The following is a 21,656-nucleotide window of genomic DNA, read 5'->3' as shown; positions in this document are numbered from 1 at the left end:
CTACATGTCACAGAATGAGATGCGATAATCACACTGTGAAATGAGTAGACAAATATATTTGTCAAGAGCAGCAGTTGCTGATATTTTCTGCAGCATGTTATGCTAATGACTAATTTACATTATGATAGCTTGTCTTGTGTGTTATAGTTTTATATATTGTGAGGAAAACATTGTTGCAAAACAAAGTTAATGATACAAAATAAAATATTTTGGCTTCATTTAGATGATGCTGTATGGCAAAAATATTCATACAGAGGGAAAAAAAAACAGGAGACAATAAAACAAGAAAATTCTTGTGGGATATGTAACTTCAAGAGCAACTCACCAACGTACAACCCTTATTCATGATGTCTAATAGTTTGAAATTTTCTTGAGAGAGTACTCTGCAGTAGAACACTGATCCACTTTTCTGAGCAGAGCTTGTTAAATATCTCTTAGTTTTCCATCCATATACCATTATTTACAGTGAACCTATCCTCTTCTTTTCTCTTCTGTTCTGTTCTCTTTCTCTCGCAATAAATAGATGTACAAGTATAGTATCACAAGCAAAACTCCAACTGAGCCAACACAAATGACTATTCTGCTATTTTCTGTGAGTTTAACAAGACTTTTTGGATGAGTGAGCTATAATATTGAGTGGATTATATGTCACCTTTACAACAGAAAGCATAATGTCTCACTGACAAATTCCAGCATTGGAAGAAAATGAAGCTGAGAATAAGGGAAACACAACTAGCTCTTTATTCACATGAAGTGTTGAGTGCTATTGACAAGGGATTTCAGATCGATTCAATATTTATGGATTTCTGGAAGGCTTTTGACATGGTACGACACAAGCCGCTTGTAGTGAAATTGCATGCTTATGGAATATTGTCTCAATTATGTGAGTGGATTTATGATTTCCTGTCAGAGAGGTCACAGTTCATAGTAATTGACAGAAACTCATTGAGTAAAACAGAAGTGATTTCTGGAGTTCCCCAAGATAGTGTTATAGGCACTTTGCTGTTCTTTATCTATATAAATGATTTGGGAGACAATCTGAACAGATGTCTTCGGTTGTTTGCAGATGAAGCTGTCGTTTGTCGACTAATAAAGTCGTCAGAAGATCAAAACAAACTGCAAAATGATTTAGAAAAATATCTGAATTGTGCGAAAAGTGGCAGTTGACCCTAAATAATGAAAAGTGTGAAGTCATCCACATGAGTGCTAAAAGGAACTCATTAAACTTCAGTTAAATGATAAATTAGTCTAATCTAAATGCCATAAATTCAACTAAATACCTAGGTATTACAATTACAAACAACTTAAATTGGAAGGAACACATAGAAAATGTTGTGGGGAAGGCTAACCAAAGACTGCGTTTCACTGGCAGGACACTTAGAAAATGTAACAGACCTACTAAGGAGACTGCATACACTAAGCTTGTCCATCCTCTTTTAGAATTCTGCTGCGCAGTGTGGGATCCTTACCAGATAGAACTGATGGAGTACATCGAACAAGTTCAAAGAAAGGCAGCACATTTTGTATTATCACGAAATATGGGAGAGAGTGTCACAGAAATGATACAGATTTGGGCTGGAAATCATCAAAAGAAAGGCGTTTTTCGTTGTGGTGGAATCTTCTCACAAAATTCCAGTCACCATCTTTCTCCTCCGAATGTGAAAATATTTTGTTGACACCAACCTACATAGGAAGGAATGATCACCACGATAAAATAAGGGAAATCAGAGTTCGTACAGAAAGATATAGGTATTCATTCTTTCTGCACGCTATACGAGATTAGAATAATAGAGAATTGTGAAGGTGGTTCAATGAACCCTCTGCTAGGCACTTAAATGTGATTTGCAGAGTATCCATGTAGATGTAGATGTAGATGAACATCTTGTCACACAAGGCTTTATATTGAGTTTACTTATGTGATGAAGTTCTGAAAGAGCTTCCAAAGACTTAAAAATGTCAATGTAAGCACATCAACAGGGTGCACATCAACAGGGTGCAGCCAGTACAATAGATGATAAGGACTCCTGTTGGTTTACAGCAAATGATTCAGTTCTTAATCTCACAAAGACTTACATTATACAATTTTTGTTCAATGAAAGTAAACTGTTGGTGCCGAAAGTAGAAAATAATTAAATACATCATATAACATTCTATTCTGTACTCTTGGTAAATACTGAAATTGAGTCATAACATAAATAACATAATTAAGAAGCCCAGTGTGGAAAGTCTTTCACATAAAATTATTTGCTGTTAACTTGAATTGAAGGAAATGATACTAGCTTATTTTGTATACTTTCACACATTGTTGTATTATATAGTTACCTTCTAGAGCAATGCAGTTGAAACAAATGAAATATTTATTCAACAAAAGTGAGCTGAGTGGGCAACCTCTTAAAAGATTCTGAAATTCTGACACATTAGTATGTCAGTTTCATAACTGTATTCTTTGCTAATACTAATAATTAAATTTAAATTAACTTTCATTTACACAACAAAAATAAAGTCTAGCAATAACAATTGAATAGTCTTCTTGTCTTAGTAAAGGTGCCAAATTGCAGTTGAATGTTCTGGTGCAAAGTAAGCTGGTGGAAGATGATTTGTCATCAGCTGTAAGCTAGTTTTGATGCTGTTCTCAATTTTTGACACATGACAGCTATTCTTTCTGTTTCAACATTGCTTCTGCATGCCTCCTCAATAATTTGTAATATGTACCAATATCTAGGCCTACCACTGTGGTAATTTATTTCCTTCACCCCTTTACATACAATTTTCAACAGTGTCCCATGTCATAACAAGTGCACAACAATTCTGTTGGTCTGATTTATTATATTTTTTATTATCAATGTTTTTTTCTTTCTGGCATATTGGAAGATTTTGCAAAGGTTTATTGGGTTTTGGTGACTTTCTGTAACTACCTATTCACCAGTGGGCAAGTGCACAACCTTAAACTGTTAGACAGCACATTTTCACACATACGACTTCAGTTTTATACTGTTGCATTGTGCCATTATGTACACATGTGCAGATTATCTGGAAGGCCTAAGAAAACAGTCAGTGAATGATATAAATACAAGCATTGGAATAAATATAAATAATTAAGTAGAAGGGGCTTAAGGGGCTAACTGTAGTTTTATATTTTTTCTCTAAATTTATTCACAGAAAACTAATTTACTTTAAATGATGGCCCTACACAGGATAATATTACACATCATGGTACAGATGAAATTGGAAGTAACAGTCCTAGTGGAACAAGCAGAGCATTTGCAGGCAATGGCTACTATAAACCAAATGCATCGTTCAGTGCACTCCAATTTAACCAGGTTGCTTAAATTCTTGATGCTTAAAAAATTCGGTCAAATCTCATTGTAATAATTACTCCACCACACCAAAGTTCAGTCACTGTTAGTTTTTATAGCATTCACAGACCTGAAGTCTCTATTTCACAAACATATATACTGAGAAATGACTAACTTTCAAATGTACATACATTGGTATATGCCTAATACTGAACACATTCAAACATGTAGCACACTAGATGCTCTACTGATCTTACCTAAGCAACAACCACAAGAAGAAGACCACATACTAGATCCACACACTTCATTCTGAGTTATGTTATGTGACATACCACCTAGGTCAAACGAATATCTACATGTCTGGCCATCATTCATTTATACAAACATTTTACAAGCTCTAAATATTCCAAATATATACATTATATATATTTTAAATATCATCTAATTCATGGCACAGGGGCCTGATGACCACAGATGTTAAGTCCCATAGTGCTCAGAGCCATTTGAACCAGCCAATTCATGGCACAAACCTAAATAGCAATCACCAGTCAAGGGTGCCATTTCATCCTTTCTTACCTGCATAACATTACTCAAAAGTGTTCTCTACAAATATTAATATGCAATTTTCATTTGTAGCAATTAAACATTAGTATAAACTATACTAATAGAGGCTAACAGTTTCATGTATTTGTGGAGAACTCTGTTTTGAGTACACAGCAGTAGTGATCTATGATTTTGTTTATACAGGGTGATATTCCCTGGGGCAACCAGGAAATCTGGGAAAAACTAGGGAATATTTTTTTCATCTGGGAAAAAGCTGAGAATTTTTTAGAATTCCAGAAATTTTTCATTGTTTCAGCTCACAGTTAAATTTTTGTAATTTTGACTGGTTGGAACTGTTACTCTAACAAAGGATTTTACTATAGCCAGCTATACAGGATAATACTGCAGCAATAAAAGATAAGAGAAAGAATAACACCGAAATAAAACTAAGTTACAAAGAAACTACACCATTTACAACAACAAAACACAGTGCACACATAAGCATCTACTGACAGCAGAATGTATCAGAAGGCTTTAGGACTAAGGCTATGCAATGCTTCATAACAACAAAGTGGCTTTTTATGAGTGTGGCATCACAACTGTCTACATTTCTAACACATCATGTGAAAATATGGCAAATGGTGGTTTACTTTCAAAGTAAATTCCCTTTTACACAAGATGAATTACGTTACATGTGTGACTATGCAATGAATTTCTTACATCATGGAGCATTTCACTCTTATTCAAAACTTAAGGCCAGTCACTTAGAAAAATTTCATGCCCAGTGGACCAGACATTTATGCCATTATTTAAAATTTTACTGGTGCATAGGTGTTTGATATACAGTGTCATAAAGGGTAACACACAGTAAAAAAAAAAATGATCAAGCTTAAATGTTAATTTTCATTTCTATTTTAGTCCTTCCATAGACTACAAATTATGCAATAATGATGGCAAAAATTAAGATTATTCTTCAAGTACAAAGTCTAAGGTGAGTCTTTGAACAACTTCACACAAAATTGGGTTTTCTATGGAAAAGTAAAAGTGCTGAGTGGAACATTTATTCTGCCAGGTAACCCACAAAATGTTCAGTACACAGCACTGCAATTTACAGTCCTGCTTGTAAGAAATATTCAGTTGCTGAAATTTAAGCTGTGCTCTAAAGATCCTCCTAACCACACCCTCAGAAAAAAAAAGAAACAGGGAAAAAATTTTTACAATCAAAATTATATCAGTATTATTAGGTTAGTTTTTCTTACAGGTGTACTGCATGTACCTTAATTTAAACCATTAACTTTTCCTAAGTTTGCATTCACACTATTTGACAATGATCTCTCTTCTGGCTGAGCACATGCTTTTACTGACCCCTGAGTGGAGGATGCTGAGAACAGAAGCTTGTGATCGGCTTGTACCACATTGCCTATTGAGACCCCATTCCCAGACCAACCAGGTTATAGTATACAAAATAAATGAACATGTAATATGGGGCGTTCCACCTTTTAGCTTACCTGGGCCACACTGGAAGAAGACGAGTACTTTTGAGTTGCACATGACGTACTTAACATTAACAATAACCACTATACATAAAAAATGTGGAGAGGGTGGAACTATGAGAGAATAGCATCAAGTGTTGGCAGTTTCAAATTGAAAGTGATTAATTTATCATAACTTCACATAAATGGATTTTTCTTTTACCAGTTGTTTGATGGTACTTACTTCTTGGGCCACATTGATACTCGCTTTGGGCCACATGTGGCCCGCAGGCTGTGGGTTGGACACCCATGATGTAATGGGTTAATGCATCACAGAAGTGGCACAGAAGTTTATGGCTAGTTGTTAGAAGGACCACGTACAGCCTCTTTGGTCATTTTAGTAAATGATATTAACAATCACTAGGCACAACAATGCACACAGTTCAACACAATATTCACATCAGCTGTTTATTGTTATGGTGGACAGTGTTGTTACAAGGCTAAGGCTGGTAATGAGCATAAGTATTCCATAGCAGCAAGAACACAGCCAACTTCCATCTATCACAGAGAGAGCAAAGTAAGAGAAGTGTGTGACCTAGTACATCATGTGTCCTCTGATCTGAATATCTACTGTCATTGGCTGGTGAGATCATGTGACATGAACTATGACTGGCTGGTACAAATGCGGTGCAGGCTTGATTTCAGTACTTTGGAAGCTACCGTGCTGTATTTGGTGGAATTAATATTTTTGTTTTCTTAATGTGAAAATATGTAGTTCACATGTTGATGTGCTTAAAAGATCTTTTTTTACTAAAATGCTGGGAACAAATATGGTGGCATGTAAAATCTTTACCATTCAAAGGTTTGATAAATTTTACAGCTCCAAGGGAAATTATGAAACCTAACATGGAAAAATTGTTATTTCCCCTAGGGAATAGTGTGTGTTTTCACCTGGAAGGAAGTGTATTTTTAAACAGGTAATTTTTTTCTTGTCCATGTACCCACCCTGTTATAGCACCAGTAAACAGATTGGTTGATTTATCCTTACATCATATATATTCATTTGATAGTGGATTTCATGAAGTAGTAGTTGATGTATCATGTGTAGTGGCAGCTATCGTTATAGTTGTTAAAATGATTTCTCATACAGTTGTTAGTAAATTATTTAGTAAAAGTGGTACAAACATGGTGACACTTTTATAGGAATTATCTTTTTATTGCAATTTCAACACTGTGTTTTGATTTATTGTAGCTCTTGTGGAAGCAATTTTTCTGTGTTTGAGGAATATGTATTTTAGTTTCAAATACAATCAGAACCTCACCATGTTAGTGTGCTGTGCCCAGGCACCTCCCTAGTTCTACATCTCTCACTTCAGGGAAAATTGCAGGCAACATCCACTCACCAGCTGATCAAATACCTCTTAACTCCCCTTCCGGCCTGCTGCACCCACTCAGTCCACACTTACCTATGTGGCCTGGCAATCATCTCACAATTTGCCATCTCTATATTGCTCAACCTATGCCTCTCATGCTTTGATGATTTTATGGATATTGTCTATGAGCAATAGCTTTACAATGTTCTTGTTCCACATTAAATCAGTTCATCTGAGAATGAGCAGCCACCAGCAACATTACATTTCTAATGATTCTAATCATTTTATTTCTGTCTTCCTTGCTGTGTATGATCAGGCCCCTGTTGAGAGCTATGCTCCAAACATAGCTCTTTATTTCTCTGTTTTGTTCTCCAGCTTTACATTTCTGGATGTTGACAAGCATTTTTTTTATTGAAAACGTTTTCCTTGTTAATCTGTGCTACCACACATTTATTAGCTATTTTTTTTATAATATATTCAACTTCTTAAATTAGAAAAGTCATTTTCCATTTCATGACACTCTTTCCTACATTCATTCATCTGAGTTTGTATTTCAATTTTCACAGTACATGGAGAAGGTACCTAGTTGGTCTTTGAAATAATGTATGATAATAGAAATAGAAACATGGTTGAACACCTGGAATGCACTTGATTCTCTTTATTTTACCAAAGTATTATCAATAATATATATTCTTTTAATAATTTTCAGGTATGCAGCCACATCCCATCACCATCCTACCGTGATATTATTGCCCATAAATGTCTGACCATCCTCAGATGAGTGGACAACTACTGAAGAGCCCAGGTGCATCCACAGTATTTATGCCGAATCTCACGCATGTGAAATGTGCTGGTGTCTTTCAGCAATTGCATCAGGTGATGACATGCGCAGGACAGCCAAGTTGTGTGTGCTGCCCTCAGAGGTGGAAGTGAGAGATGATCTAACATGGAGTATCAAATGACTCCATTGGTTCCATTGTGATTGGATAATTTTAATTATAAGATTCCAATTTTTATCCAGTTGAAAGCCATTGTCACAAGTTATAAGATTATCGGCAAGACTATTTCCACTGATTCTTTAATTACTGAATCCAAAAAACTGGAAACTAGAGCTAAAATTGTTAGAACATACTCTCCTCAATCTACTTCTTATTTAACAACATATTCATCAAACAAACAGATATCTTCATTATGGAGAGCCCTGTGCTGGCTAATCTTTTTATGGAGGAATTTGAGGAGAAATCAATTAAGCCTACTGTGTTAAAGACCATGTTTTTCTGGAATTATGTTGATGATACTTTTGTTATATGGTTTCCTGGCAGACAAAAACTGGAGAAATTCTTCTGTCACTTGAACTCATTACACGAGAACATTGCATTTACAATGGAAATTGAGAAAGATGGGACTTTACGCATTCAAGATGTGCTAGTAAGCCATAAGAATGATGGATCACTGGGACAGACTGTGTAGTGAAAACCCACACACACAGATCTATATCACCAGGTGTCTAGCTCCCATTACCTTGCATAAACTGCCAGAGTTCTTAGTACCTTAATACATCGGGCACACATAATATCAGGTGATGAGAACCTCCATGCAGAATTAGAACATTTGGACACTCCATGCCAAATACGGAAGGCCATGCATAGCTTTAATATCAAGATGCAAAGCACTGAGAACACTGACGATGATTGCAAAATCAACTGTGCTCCTTCCATATGCTGGGAATTTGTCTTCTAAAATGGGCAGATTGCTTGGGAAAAATAAAATCAAGCTTATCTTCCATCCACCAGCAAAGAGCTTGGCCCTAGTTGGATCCATTAAAGATGACCTACAACTAAAAGAGGAAAGTATTTACAAAATTTCCTGCAAGTGTGCTGCTGCGTATGTAGGTCAAACAACATGAACTGTCCAGGAGCGTTGTACAGAACACAAAATATACATCCATCTTCAGCAACTGTCAAAATCAGCAACAGCAGAACACTGTGGGACATTCAATGGAATACAGTAGCACAGAGTTTTTAGCTCTTGTTTCCAGTTTTTAGGGTTCAGTAATTAAAGAATCAGTAGAAATATGTCTTGCTGATAACCTTATAAAATGTGGCAGTGGCTTTCAACTGGATAAAAACTGGAATCCTATAATTAAATTTATCCAGCTACAACAGAATCAATGGAGTCATTTAATACTCAATGATTAGATCATCTCTCCTTTCCATCACTGAGGGCAGTAAACATGACTCCAGCACACACAACTTGGCTGTCTCATGCCTGTCATAATCTGACTTGTGCACCGAAAGATGCCAGCACATTTCGCATGTGCGAGATTCAGTACAAATGCTGTGAATGCACTGGGGCTCTTCAGTAGTTGTCTATTCACCTGAAGATGGCCAGATGCCTCTGTGTGAAAATTTCATGGCAGAATGTAGACAGGGTTAGCTGTGCACCCAAAAATTATTAGAAGAAGAAATATGCCAGGAAAATTTCAGTGGTTATGGTATATATATTCTTTGATACTCGGGGCACCTTTTATGCATTTTTCCTTCACAAGGGATCTCCAAAAGTGTGCTCCCAGTAATTAACTAGTGTCCTGCCCAGAATCCAATTACTCTTCCTCCTACCTTATATTTCTTCCTGAGACTGGTCTCTACCATTATTTTCTGTTACTACCACCACTGACAACACATTCCAGCCACTCATTCTGACTAAATTCTCATCCCATTTGACATATGTTACAAGTATGTTGATGTTATCATATGCTCTTTGATTTTACTTTCATCCCTTTACTTCACTGTGAAATTACTTGTTTGTCACTTTACTATTGCTGCTCTAGCCTTAACAAACACCAGGATGAATGATCCTATTGTCATCACTCTGAAAATCTGCTGAAAGGTTTTAAGTGTGAAGTTTGAAACCTAGGTAGCTCCAAAATAAAATAGATATATGTCTTTATCAGCAATGACTTCTCGAAGTTATCTGAATCGCATAGCTTCAAGGATTGAAAATACTTTTTAGTAGCATAATGAGCAGCAATGTTAGCTCAAAACAGGCTTATTTTCTTACATTATGAGTTGAATAATTATTGGTCTAATCATGAAAAATATTATGAAAGCAACAGCAAGCAAATACTAACAACTTTGTAAAAGTAAAAATTCAACAACTTGTTTTCTATTGCAGATGCTATTCTAATAACATCTTAGCAGGTGAAAGAATGAGGAGAATGTAGCAGTTTAAAATGAGAATTTTGTTAAGTTCCTTTACATAATGCTGTATTTAATATATAGGAGATTAATCAAATTATTATACACCATCCATCCAAAATGTTAAAAAAGTTCCAAGACTGATATTATTCCCCAATGAATGCCAGATAATATGCACCATTTAAATTAGGTGGCAGCAAACACAGGTAAAGTCCTATTAGTTAATCCTGTATAAATGTAGGCTGCAGGTGGGTGGCGAATAATTTTTGACAATCTAACACACAAGTTTGCATACAGATTTTCATCACTCCAGATAAGGTTACTGTGGCAGATCAGAACACCAGATCAGTTGATAGAGGCTCATATATAAACAACATAAATTGCAAGAGATTTAGCACTATATTACTGCACTGGGCATTCCACTGACAGAATGGAACCCTGGCTTCAAAATCATTTTGCCTCATTGCTTGAACGTATTGTTTATACTAGCAGGCTATTGCTGTTCCACCAGTGTCTCCACTCTGTTTTCTTCTAAGAACAAGGTAAATTTATAGTTGCTCATTGATGAATATTATTTCTTTGACCATCTCCTCAAATTTACTACATGACAATTATTGTTTGAGAACTACGTCATATCTTAGCGTTTTGAATGACACTGTTTATCATACATTTCTAACATCAGTGAAGAATTTCTTTTGATTGGGATGACACCTTCTGTGAAACAATTCTCTGTACATTTGTTCAGTTTACTGAACACTACATCATGATATACCATTCATTAAATACATGTCTGTGAGATTCTGTTTTGAGTAGTGCTTCAACTTTGATGTCCAGTCATGAACTGTGAAGACTGGAAAACTACTCTCTGTGCGCACATTGCAGATAGATGTTTTTTTTTTTTTTTTTAAATGTAGCCAGATTGCAGATGGGTGCTTCATATGTGTAGCTCATTCAAGACCTCACAACCACTTTAAATATTCATTTCCAGCCATTGGTTCTTTATCTTAAAATATTTGGTTTTGGGCTCCTCTACAGTCTGTATAATTTTCACATGAAAGATTTGACACACCTTATGTTATAAGAGTTTGTAGTTAAGTGTTAATACAGCAAATGCAATTAGTTTTGACATGTTTTCTTGGATAATTTATACCTTGACATGTTCCAGAACCCTCAAAGTTGTTCTCCATAATAGCAATTATGGAACAGAACTAATTAAGACTCATAACAAAATGTCAACTACAGAATTAAGTAAATTTTATTGTAGCGGTTTGACATTACCTTGACATTGAAAATTGGTTACTAATCTAGTGGAAAGATGACTTTGTTAAGTAAATCAAGTTACTATTCCTACTTGAAGAGATACTTGTCACACCTAAATATGTTATTCAGCATGATAGAGCCCCTCAAAAATGGTTCAAATGGCTCTGAGCACTATGGGACTTAACTTCTGAGGTCATCAGTCCCCTAGAACTTAGAACTACTTAAACCTAACTAACCTAAGGACATCACAAACATCAATGCCTGAGACAGAATTCGAACCTGCGACCGTAGCGGTCTCGCGGTTCCAGACTGTAGTGCCTAGAACCGCTCTGCCACTCTGGCCAGCAGCCCCTCGATATACTGTAGAATCACTGAATAAACAAACATGTCCAAAAGAATATACACCACATATATAATTAAGATGAGACTGGCCAATGACCCCTTCAGTGCAGATGCACACCACTCTTTAACTCTTATAGGAGTCAGTGAAATGCTATGAGGAATGAGGATAATGATCTGGGACACTACATAAGTAGGGCAAAGATAAGTGGAGAATTTGGGTCTGATGGGAGGTGTGCTAGGGTAGTCAGTGCAGTTGTGATGACCACTGGGTCCAGATGGCTCATTGGTCAGAGCATCTGCCTAGTAAGCAGGAGATCCAGATTTGAATCATGGTCCAGCACTAATTTCCATCTTTCCTTGTTAACATAAATCAATGTCCACTAGCAGCTACATGTCATAAGACTTGATTGATAATGGCTGCAAGATGAAAATGGTGTTCCTTTCAGACATGTGTGAAAGGACAGACACCTCCCATATAATTAAGATAAGACTGCCCAGTGATCCCTTCAGTGCTAGTGCACACCACTCTTGAACTGTTACAGGAATCAGTGAAATTCTGCAAGTAATGAGGATAATGGACAGGTTCACTACATCAGTAGTGTGCGTATAAGTTGATAATTTGGTCTGATGGAAAGCATGCTAGGGTAGTCCATGCATTTGCATTGAGCACTGTGTCAGGATGGCTCAGTGGTCAGATCACCTGCCTGGTAAGTAGGAGACCCCTGTTCAAGACCTGGTCTGGCACAAATTTTCCACTTTCCCCATTAATGTAAATCAGTGCCCACTAGCAGCTGCGTGTCACAATTCCTTTGTTTCTTGATTGATAATGGGTACAGGATCATATATGTAACTGATATTATGGTACACAATAATGTACTCTATTTCCATCAAGAATAATACTTTTTTTTCTTCAATGTGGAAAGTGTCCTTTAATTCTATGACTGTCTGGGTACCCTAGTAACCAAACATTGAGATTTGGAATTACAAGAATCTCAAATGATCTAATGTACAACAGTCCCAAATTCCTGTTTCTCTTATTCAAGAGCAATGAGTATGGATGAGTTTTCAATAGCACTTTCTCACTTACTTGACATCTTTGTATGCTAACAATCCTTTTGGCATAATAATACTTTCTTCTGACCACTTCATCTATCAGATTTACCAGCATTTTTCTGATTTTCTCTTCCCGCTGATGTTCATCTTTGGGTATCCTTGGAATTTTATCAAACCACCCATTATGCTCTCTCCTGTGAGGTATTAACTCAGATGAAGTGTAATGTGTTGATTAATGAGCTAGGAGGTTCACTATTCCCTCAGATGGTTTAATATAACTGATCCATAATATTTGCTGATTGTGACAATAAGTTCTCATGAATTATTTTAGTTTGTGAAACATCCTTCTGACTGGGCTGATCTGTGGGTGATATCATAAAGTCAATATTTGGGTCATCTGGTCCTGCCCCAAAGTGTTTCTCTGTGGGTAACATAAAATGTGTTGCATTATCAGAGCAGAGCACATGACTTGCCCACACTAAATATAATCATTGAGTGGTCTGTTCAGCATTGGTGGACTTGTGGAAGTTTTGATTAGATATAGCTTCAGACATTTAGTGAATACGTCATAGAATGCCACAACATATGCACATCCTCCACACGCTATTGTTAGTACATCACAGACATCCACGGATATGTTTCCTGATGGCTTATCTGGTACTACAGCTTGTAAAAGACCTCTGATATCTCAATTATCAGGCTTGGCCTCTTGACATAGGGTGCAGGTTTTCAAGGTTCTCTGTATCTTTCTACAAAGGTCCAGAAAATAGTTGTAGGTACATAGTTTATTAACATATTTAATTACACCAAAGTGGCCCCCATGCATAATGTGAATATCATGTAAGCTTGGATTCATAGGTTGTGGGTATACAAACACAAGCACCGATGCCATGGGGCCTGAGGGAACCAAAGCCCCCTCAAAAATTCTTTTTTTTTTTCGTGCGTGTGTGTGTGTGTGTGTGTGTGTGTGTGTGTGTGTGTGTGGAGGCCCCCCCCCCCCAATAGTTTAAAAAAATTATTAGTTACATTATTCTTTGTAAAATCACAAAATCATGTTGGAATTTTTTTATTTTCCTTATTTGATGATAGTTACCTTTTAAAATACATTCAGTAACGAGTTAAAACAAATAATTATTATGGTAGTAGGCAGGTTAACTGGAAATGAGTGTTGTGAATCATGATAATGTTCCGGTGCTGTGGCCCCCCTAGGGATTTGTCCTGGTGTTCGGGCTGTTGGGTAAAGTCTGGTTCCGGCCGGCCAACGCTGTGGCCGCAGCAACATCAAAAGGACTGGAGCAGAAGCGCCTGGAACCCTCCACCTCATGTCGCCTTGATACTTCGAGACATTGTGACACCACAGCTATATAAATCCCATCCTGCTGTCACAGTCATTCAGTGTGGATAGTTTCGTTCAGTGCATGCTGCAAATGCCTTTAGTGTTCTGACTTTAGTGTCTAGTGGACTATTTTATAAAACTATATTTTATTTGTTTATTTTAGTCTCTTAGTGTATTATGAATTAAGTTTGCAATGGATAAATCTGTTACCAAATAGGTGCTCCTGGAAGTCGATGATACCACAAGTCAACCTCCAACAATTATTGTGTCATCAATTGCTTCGTCTTCTTCAGGTGAGAACCATTCACAGCCAAAACCTGGACAATCCGGTAAAGGAAGATCATTTCAGAAGTCTTGGTTGATCAAATACACATGGCTAGAATATGAAGCATCTACCAAAAAAATTTTTGCAAAACTTTAAAGAGGCAGATGCTAAAAATCTATTACAATTTTCTTCAAAAAGAGTAGATGCATTTACTTACGGAAGGGTTTTCTAACTGGAGAAAGGCTTTGGAAAAATTCTGGCTTCATGAAAATATGTTTACACATAAACAAGATGTTCTGAAACTAAATTCTATCACTAACTGAAGTGTGGTCTCCCAATTGAATGAACAGTTAGATAGCGATATGAATAAAGGCCATTTAGCTCTTGAGACAATTTTTACTACCATTCAATTTCTATGCCGACAAGGACTAGCAATTAGAGGGCATGAAGATGTAAACTCAATTTTTTTTCAATTGTTGGAACTCCAAAACAATGACATACCTGAGTTTAAAGACTGGTTAGGGCGTTCGAGTATAAGTGGATGTCCCACAATATTCAAAAATATCATTGATCTACTAGGAAAGTCTGTGTTGAGAAAGGTATTGGCTTCAATCAAGAAGACTGAACAGTTTTCTATTATGGTTGACGAAACAAGTGATGCTTCGATTCACAAACAAGTGTCATTTTGTATTCTTACTGTTAATGATTCCTTAATCATCAATGAAGACTTTATTGGCTTATACAAGACTCCCAACACTGAATCACAAACTCTGTTTAGTATTTTAAAAGACGTTTCTGCTCGTCTTGATTTGTTAGTGGATAACTTAAGAGGACAGTGCTTTTCTATGATGGTGCCTCAAATATGAGAGGTAAGTTCAAAGGACTAAAAAGCTTAGTTTTGGATGTACAACCAAAAGCCTGTTATGTGCACTGCACTGGTCACAGTTACGACTTGGCAGTTGTAGACAGTCTACCCATCTTACGCCTATGAAGGATATTATGGCTTTAGCCAAGGACTGAATAAACACCGTAAGGCAATCCAACAAAAGGATGGGACTTTTCAGAAGTATATGCTGTGAGAGAGCCAACGATGTACTTTAAGATTATTAGTATTTCGTCTTCCAAATGTTTATAATTAGTACAGAATTTATATTTGTTTCTATGTCAACAATATGATTTAAGTTACAAAACAATTACTGATTTCACCCTATAACAAAAGATACTAACTAGGAATAGTCAAAATAAATTAGAAAATCAATTACATATATAAAACTAAGCACAAATTTAGATTTGGTGTTAAGTCCTTTAGAACTGAGGACCAACCTTTCTCCTTTACGAAAATACAAATTATATTCATGCATGTTAATGGTAAATTGTAAAAAGTGAAAAACGAATTTAAGGGAGGCAGATGGCAAAACAATAGGGGAATTAAAATTATCCCAGCTTGCTTCATCAGAGACTTCTGCAGGTTTGTAGTTATTCCAGCCTGTAGGAATGTTCTCAGTACCATGGTTAACATGGAAATATGTTCTCCACATGACAGGTCATGATCAGTAAATTAGCTACAAATAAGGTCAACTGGCTCCTCAGTTCACCCCTAGGACTGAGTCCAATGCAGAAATAAACCTACTGAAATAACATTGAGCCTGGATTTGATAACTGTATCCTGCAGAAAGGTGGTATACTTCCTCTTCCTCTATTACGCTGTAGAGGCACCTGCCAATATAAATGTTTTAGATCAATTCTTATGAGGTATCAAAGTCCATGAAATGTTCTTATCGACTCTTTGATGTTTTCTGTATGAGTACTCATGGGTACTATGATTTTTGTATATGACCTTGGCACTGAGAACAAGTCAAGCCTTTCCTCTAGACTTCAGTCCCACTGAGAGTGGACTACAGTAGGGACTGGCAGAGGGTTATGTTTAGTCCCACTTGAACTTTCCTATACTTTCTTTGTTTGCAGCTTTATTTTGTAGACACACAAAGGGATAGAAGATATGGCAGAAAGTTTAACATGGAAAAACTTCCAGATGACATTTATATACTCATTTTATTTCAGGTTTCTCCTCAAACTCTTGTGAATATTGTGTCAAGAGGTCAAATAGCTGTTGCTTTTGCTGGTTGGTAAAGTTCTCTGGCTCTGATATCTTTTGCAATACTAGTGTTGGGGCTCCAAGTTCCTTAATAAAATGCACCAGAAGCTTTTGTGTCCTGGGATGTTGTTCAAAAATAAAATTGATCCATAAATGTTGGCAGTATTGTCTGTGGCTACCATCCATCCATAACAAATCAGTCTGAGTTCTGGCTCCATCAACCAGTAAAAAAACTTTGCCTGTTGAAAAGTCAATTTTTTGTCCTTCTCACAGATGAAGTCAGGATCCAGAATACGATCTTTCAACTACTAGAAAAGGTGCATTGAGTAACTGTGTTTTCTAGTCTATGATCTGAGTCTGTATTCTTACATTTCTTGATCGCATGCCTACTGCTACAAAAATCTTGAAGTTGTGTGCTGGAAAGACCAGCATCTTGGTTTATCTGATACTTTATTAAAAAAGCTTGTTGCGATCGCATTCTACATCTACATCCATACTCCTCAAGCCCCCTGACGGTGTGTAGCGGAGGGTACCTTGAGTACCTGTATCAGTTCTCACTTCTATTCCAGTCTTGCATTGTTCGTGAAAAGAAAGATTGTCGGTATGTCACTGTGTGGGCTCTAATCTCTCTGATTTTATCCTCATGGTCTCTTTGAGAGATATACGTAGGAGGGAGCAATATACTGCTTGACTCCTCAGTGAAGGTACATTCTCGAAACTTCAACAAAAGCCCATATCAAGCTACTGAACATCTCTCTTGCAGAGTCTTCCACTGGAGTTTATCTATCATCTCCATAATGCTTTTGTGAATACTAAATGATCCCGTAACGAAGTGCGCTGCTCTCTGTTGGATCTTCTCTATCTCTTCTATCAATCCTATCTGGTACGGATCCAACACTGGTGAGCAGTATTCAAGCAGTGGGTGAACAAGTTTACTCTAACCTACTTCCTTTGTTTTTGGACTGCATTTCCTTAGAATTCTTCCAATGAATCTCAGTCTGGCATCTGCTTTACTGATGATTAAATTTATATGGTCATTCCATTTTAAATCACTTCTAATGCCTACTCCCAGATAATTTATGGAATTAACTGCTTCCAGTTTCTGACGTGCTATATTGTAGCTAAATGATAAAGGATCTTTCTTTCTATGTATTCATGGCACATTGCATTTGTCTACATTGAGATTCAATTGCCATTCCCTGCATCATGCGTCAATTTGTTGCAGATCCTTCTGCATTTCAGTACAATTTTCCATTGTTACAACCTCTCGATATACAACAGCATCATCCGCAAAAAGCGTTAGTGAACTTCCGATGTTATCCACAAGGCCATTTATATATATTGTGAATATCAACGGTCCTATGGCACTCCCCTGTTGGACACCTGAAATCACTCTTACTTCAGAAGACTTCTCACCATTGAGAATGACAATCTGTGTTCTGTTATCTAGGGGTCTGATAGTCCACATGCTCTTACTTTGTTTCTCTGTCCTGGGTGCTACTGAGTTATGAGGGGACTGCTCCTCTGTGGCTGGATGTTGAGATTATGGGAAGTGGTGGGTGACTGTAAAGATGAGGCACAGGAGATTTGTTTTTATACAAGGTTGGGAGGATAACTATGGTCTGTAAAGGCCTCAGTGAGACCCTCAGTATATTTGGAGAGGGACCGGTGGACACTGAAGATGTGATGGCCACAGGTGGCTGTGCTGTATGGAAGGAACTTCTTGGTATGGAATGGGTGGCCGCTGTCGAATTGGAGGTATTGCTTGTGGTTAGTAGATTTGATATGGACAGAGGTACTGATGTAGCCATCTTTGAGGTGGGACTCAGCATCTAGCTCTGGGTTGAGTTGGACCAGGTGAAGCAAATGGGGGAGAAGCTGTTGAGGTTCTAGAGAAATGTGGATAGGGTGTCCTCACACTTGAACCAGGTCACAAAGACCTCATCAGTGAATCTGAACCAGGTGAGGGATTTAAGATTCTGGGTGTTTAGGAAAGATTCTTCTAGATGGCCCATGAATAGGTTGGCATAGGATGGTGCCATGCAGGTGCGCATAGCCATACCATGGATTTGTTTGTAGGTAATGCCTATATCCTATATTCCCATAACCCTCCTTGCTTCAACCTTCATTAGTAATTGCCCTCATTGAGCTAGCCCCTTCCCTGTTCCCATTCCAGCACTACACAGACATTTATTCCACCAATGCATCCAGTCTTTTTACTTCTCTACTCTTCCACTACCCCCTCTTTCCCACACTCTCTGTCTATCCTCCCAACTGCACCAAGCTACCTTACCCTGTCTCCATCTCGTCCTTGCATGCTCCCCAGCAGCACTTCACCATCCCCAACCCCTACCCTGCTATCCCTCTCCCACACCACCCCTGCCTCCTCCTTACACCCATCCAGTTGTCTCTCCCATCATGCATTGCTGCTGCTGCTTGTAGTCTGGCTTCAGTTGCCAGAGACTGTCTCACATGTGTGTGAGTTGTGATTGCAAGGGTGTGTGTGTGTGTGTGTGTGTGTGTGTGTGTGTGTGTGTGTGTGTGTGTGTGTGTGTGTGTGTCTGCTGTCTATTTTTGACAAAGGCCTTGTTGGCCAAAAGCTTATTTTGTAACATTCTTATTGTTGTGCCTGTCTGCGACTCAGTGTCTCCGCTATATGCTGAGTAGCAACTACCTTTTCATAATATTGTTACATTCCATCCTGGATTTTCCATAATTTAAGTTGTGACATCTTAATAGATACTCCAAAAATACCTTTATTTCTTCAGCTGCTGTATTTAATGATTTGCCAGTATGCATGAATGACATCTGGCTTGTACATGTGGGGATCAATTCAAAAATCTCTGCTGTGATGTATTCTATAAAGTAATTGTGTGGCTGATCATCTTTTCCTTCTCAAACTGCTTCTTCAAATCTGGAGCAGGTGGAAAGGGTTCAAACACACTTGTGTGGCACCAAGAAGGATTACTCCATTCATTTGGCAGAAGTAATCATGGATCCATCATGTATGAGTCATCATGAGATGACAAAACTACAGATCCTATGTCAATAGGTTGGTCAAAGGTCATGTCAACCTCATCACTGCTTGACACATCAAGTTGTGATAGAATTTCAAGAAAATCAAATGGCTTCTCCAGCTCATCATGTATTACATCTTCTGGCACTGCTTGTTGACTTTCTTATTTTACCTTCCATCTAGTAATTATTCTTTTAGTATTACTATTGTTAATATTTATTGTTATTATTAAAGCTACTTCACATATTATCATTCAAAAATAGTGAAAAGTGCCAGACCTGATAACAAATTACTGCTGAATATTTGCAAGTGAGCAAACTTCTTCATGAGATACAAATCCACTGTGTCATATACGACAAACATGTGAAACTCATGCAACACAATTTTGGGAAGTTCTGTTATAATGCTCCAAGTGGCCAATATTACATTAACAGTCTGGTGACAGTAAAATAGCACTGGTTTAAGGTAATTAGGTCATGAATAAAAACACACCCTTAACAGAATTTCAACATTGTTTTGCTGTTCTTCCTGTGCAGATAGTAGATAAACATTATCTGACTTCAATAACTGACAACACAGAGAGATGAAAGTAGCTGTGATTGGTTGTGATAGCTCTCAGAAGTGGGACTACTATTGGCTTATGTCTCTTTGGTGTTAACATGGACTCTGTTTTCAGAAAAATATTACCAGTTCTGTGTGTCACATATGACACGTGGGATGTGAAGAGGTAGTGGTGCACTTTGTAACTACATTATGATGCATTTTGCTTATCCAAATGTAGAGAAATGCTTTACCCACTAAAATTTGTCATTTTTCTTCATGTTTTCATGCTGTAATCTTCTGAAACCCTGAAGGTACTTACAAGTCACATTTTATGTTTATATGGATTATCTTACCAGTTCTGTAATAGCATAAAAATTTTCTGACTGTCAGGATGCTGCATGCTATCTCGCATGGAGAGTTGGCTACAGACACTGAAGTAATATGAGGTATGCCCTGAGATAGTGTTCCTTTGACTACAAAGTACTGAGTGACACTAGAGTCAGTCATATCATATAACTGTTAGGCCAGAAAACTTTGTAGAGACATAAAGTAGAACAATAACATAGGTTCAGGTATAGGTGAAGCAAATGTAGGCTACAAATAGTTGAGGGTGTAACAGAATTGTTGAAAAATCTTAACTGACAGACACTTGAAGAAAGACACTCTAGATCTCATAAGAACCTGCTTCAAAAATCTTCAAGAACCATCTTTCTGGGCAGAAGCGATGGATATTCTTTAGCCCCAAAGAAGCCTATAGAGATTAAATTAGGCAAATATGGATCACATAGAGATGTACCTGCACTTCAGCTGTGAATGAAGAAATGAAACTGTAAATGCTAATTAATTGAATAACTACTCTATACTGTACAAAATTCTATTAAGCTGGCCATGCAGGGTAACTACACAGGGCCATGCAGGGTAACCACACGGTCTCAGGCACCTTGCCACAGTTCACGCGGCATCCCCTGTCAGAGGTTCGAGTCCTCCCTCGGGCATGGGTGTGTGTTTTATCCTGAACATAAGTTAGTTTAAACAAGATTAAGTAGTATGTAAGGCTGAGGCTGATGATCTCAGCAGTTTGGTCCCATAGGAACTTACAACTACCACCACTGTCTATTAAGCTCTATATTTTATTAGACACTGAAAGATCCAGAATTAGTTAACATTTTATAAAAAAAAGTTATAATATTACTAAATCTCTTTCATTGTATATGTTATAGGGATCCAGCATCAAAAAAGAGAAACATCACTTGGCCAGCTGTGAGAGGAAATGCTAAGGATATTGACTATCTGCAAATTTCTGGATACAGTGACATTGCAGCAGCAACAAGTTATGACCTTGGGAATCGAGAGTTCTGGGATTCCTTAGGAATTTTGGAACCACAAATGCTGATCAAAAAAGAACACAAAATAGATGAACTCTAATAGATAAATTTATGTGAATGTTCAGTGGTAATCATCAACTGTCCTCAGATATTGTAAATTGAATATCTCCACCTAGCAGCTACAGCTGAATTATCTTGTTTGCAAAGAAGAGCACTAAATGTAGAATGTGTTAGCCAGGCTACTTCATGAAACTGGAAAACTCCTGTTCAGATCAGTAGGTCTATTTTTGTAAATATTAAACAGTATATGGTTATGATGCTGACACACTATAGACGTGTGAAAAAAAATGTTTTTCTGTCTATGTAGAATATTATGAAGATTTTTTTTTTCAAATAAACTTACATGTTTATTGTAAATTTTATGAATATTGCCCTGTATATATTTGAATTTTTGGGCTACTTGAAACACAAATATGGTTGTATTTCACTGCTTATTGCTACTGTTTATTTATTTTGATTATCCAGTTCACACATTGTATG

The 21,656-nt window shown here is 37.2% G+C and overlaps 1 protein-coding gene across 1 annotated transcript in view; it reads left to right on the top strand.

Annotated features, from left to right (window-relative positions):
- The window catches only part of LOC126448043 (venom carboxylesterase-6-like), a 199,496-nt gene extending 178,066 nt beyond the window's left edge, over nucleotides 1-21,430 (top strand). Inside the window, exon 10 of the mRNA XM_050090994.1 lies at nucleotides 21,012-21,430. Within this exon, the coding sequence (XP_049946951.1) occupies nucleotides 21,012-21,216 (205 nt within the window). The 3' untranslated portion in view covers nucleotides 21,217-21,430. The remainder of the gene's footprint in view (nucleotides 1-21,011) is intronic.
- The last annotated feature ends 226 nt before the right edge of the window (nucleotides 21,431-21,656 follow it).

The sequence above is a fragment of the Schistocerca serialis genome, chromosome 1 (assembly GCF_023864345.2).
Source record: "Schistocerca serialis cubense isolate TAMUIC-IGC-003099 chromosome 1, iqSchSeri2.2, whole genome shotgun sequence".
Lineage (NCBI taxonomy): Eukaryota > Metazoa > Arthropoda > Insecta > Orthoptera > Acrididae > Schistocerca > Schistocerca serialis.
The sequence above is the reverse complement of the archived record's forward strand: the minus strand, read 5'-3'. Positions and strand labels throughout refer to the sequence as shown.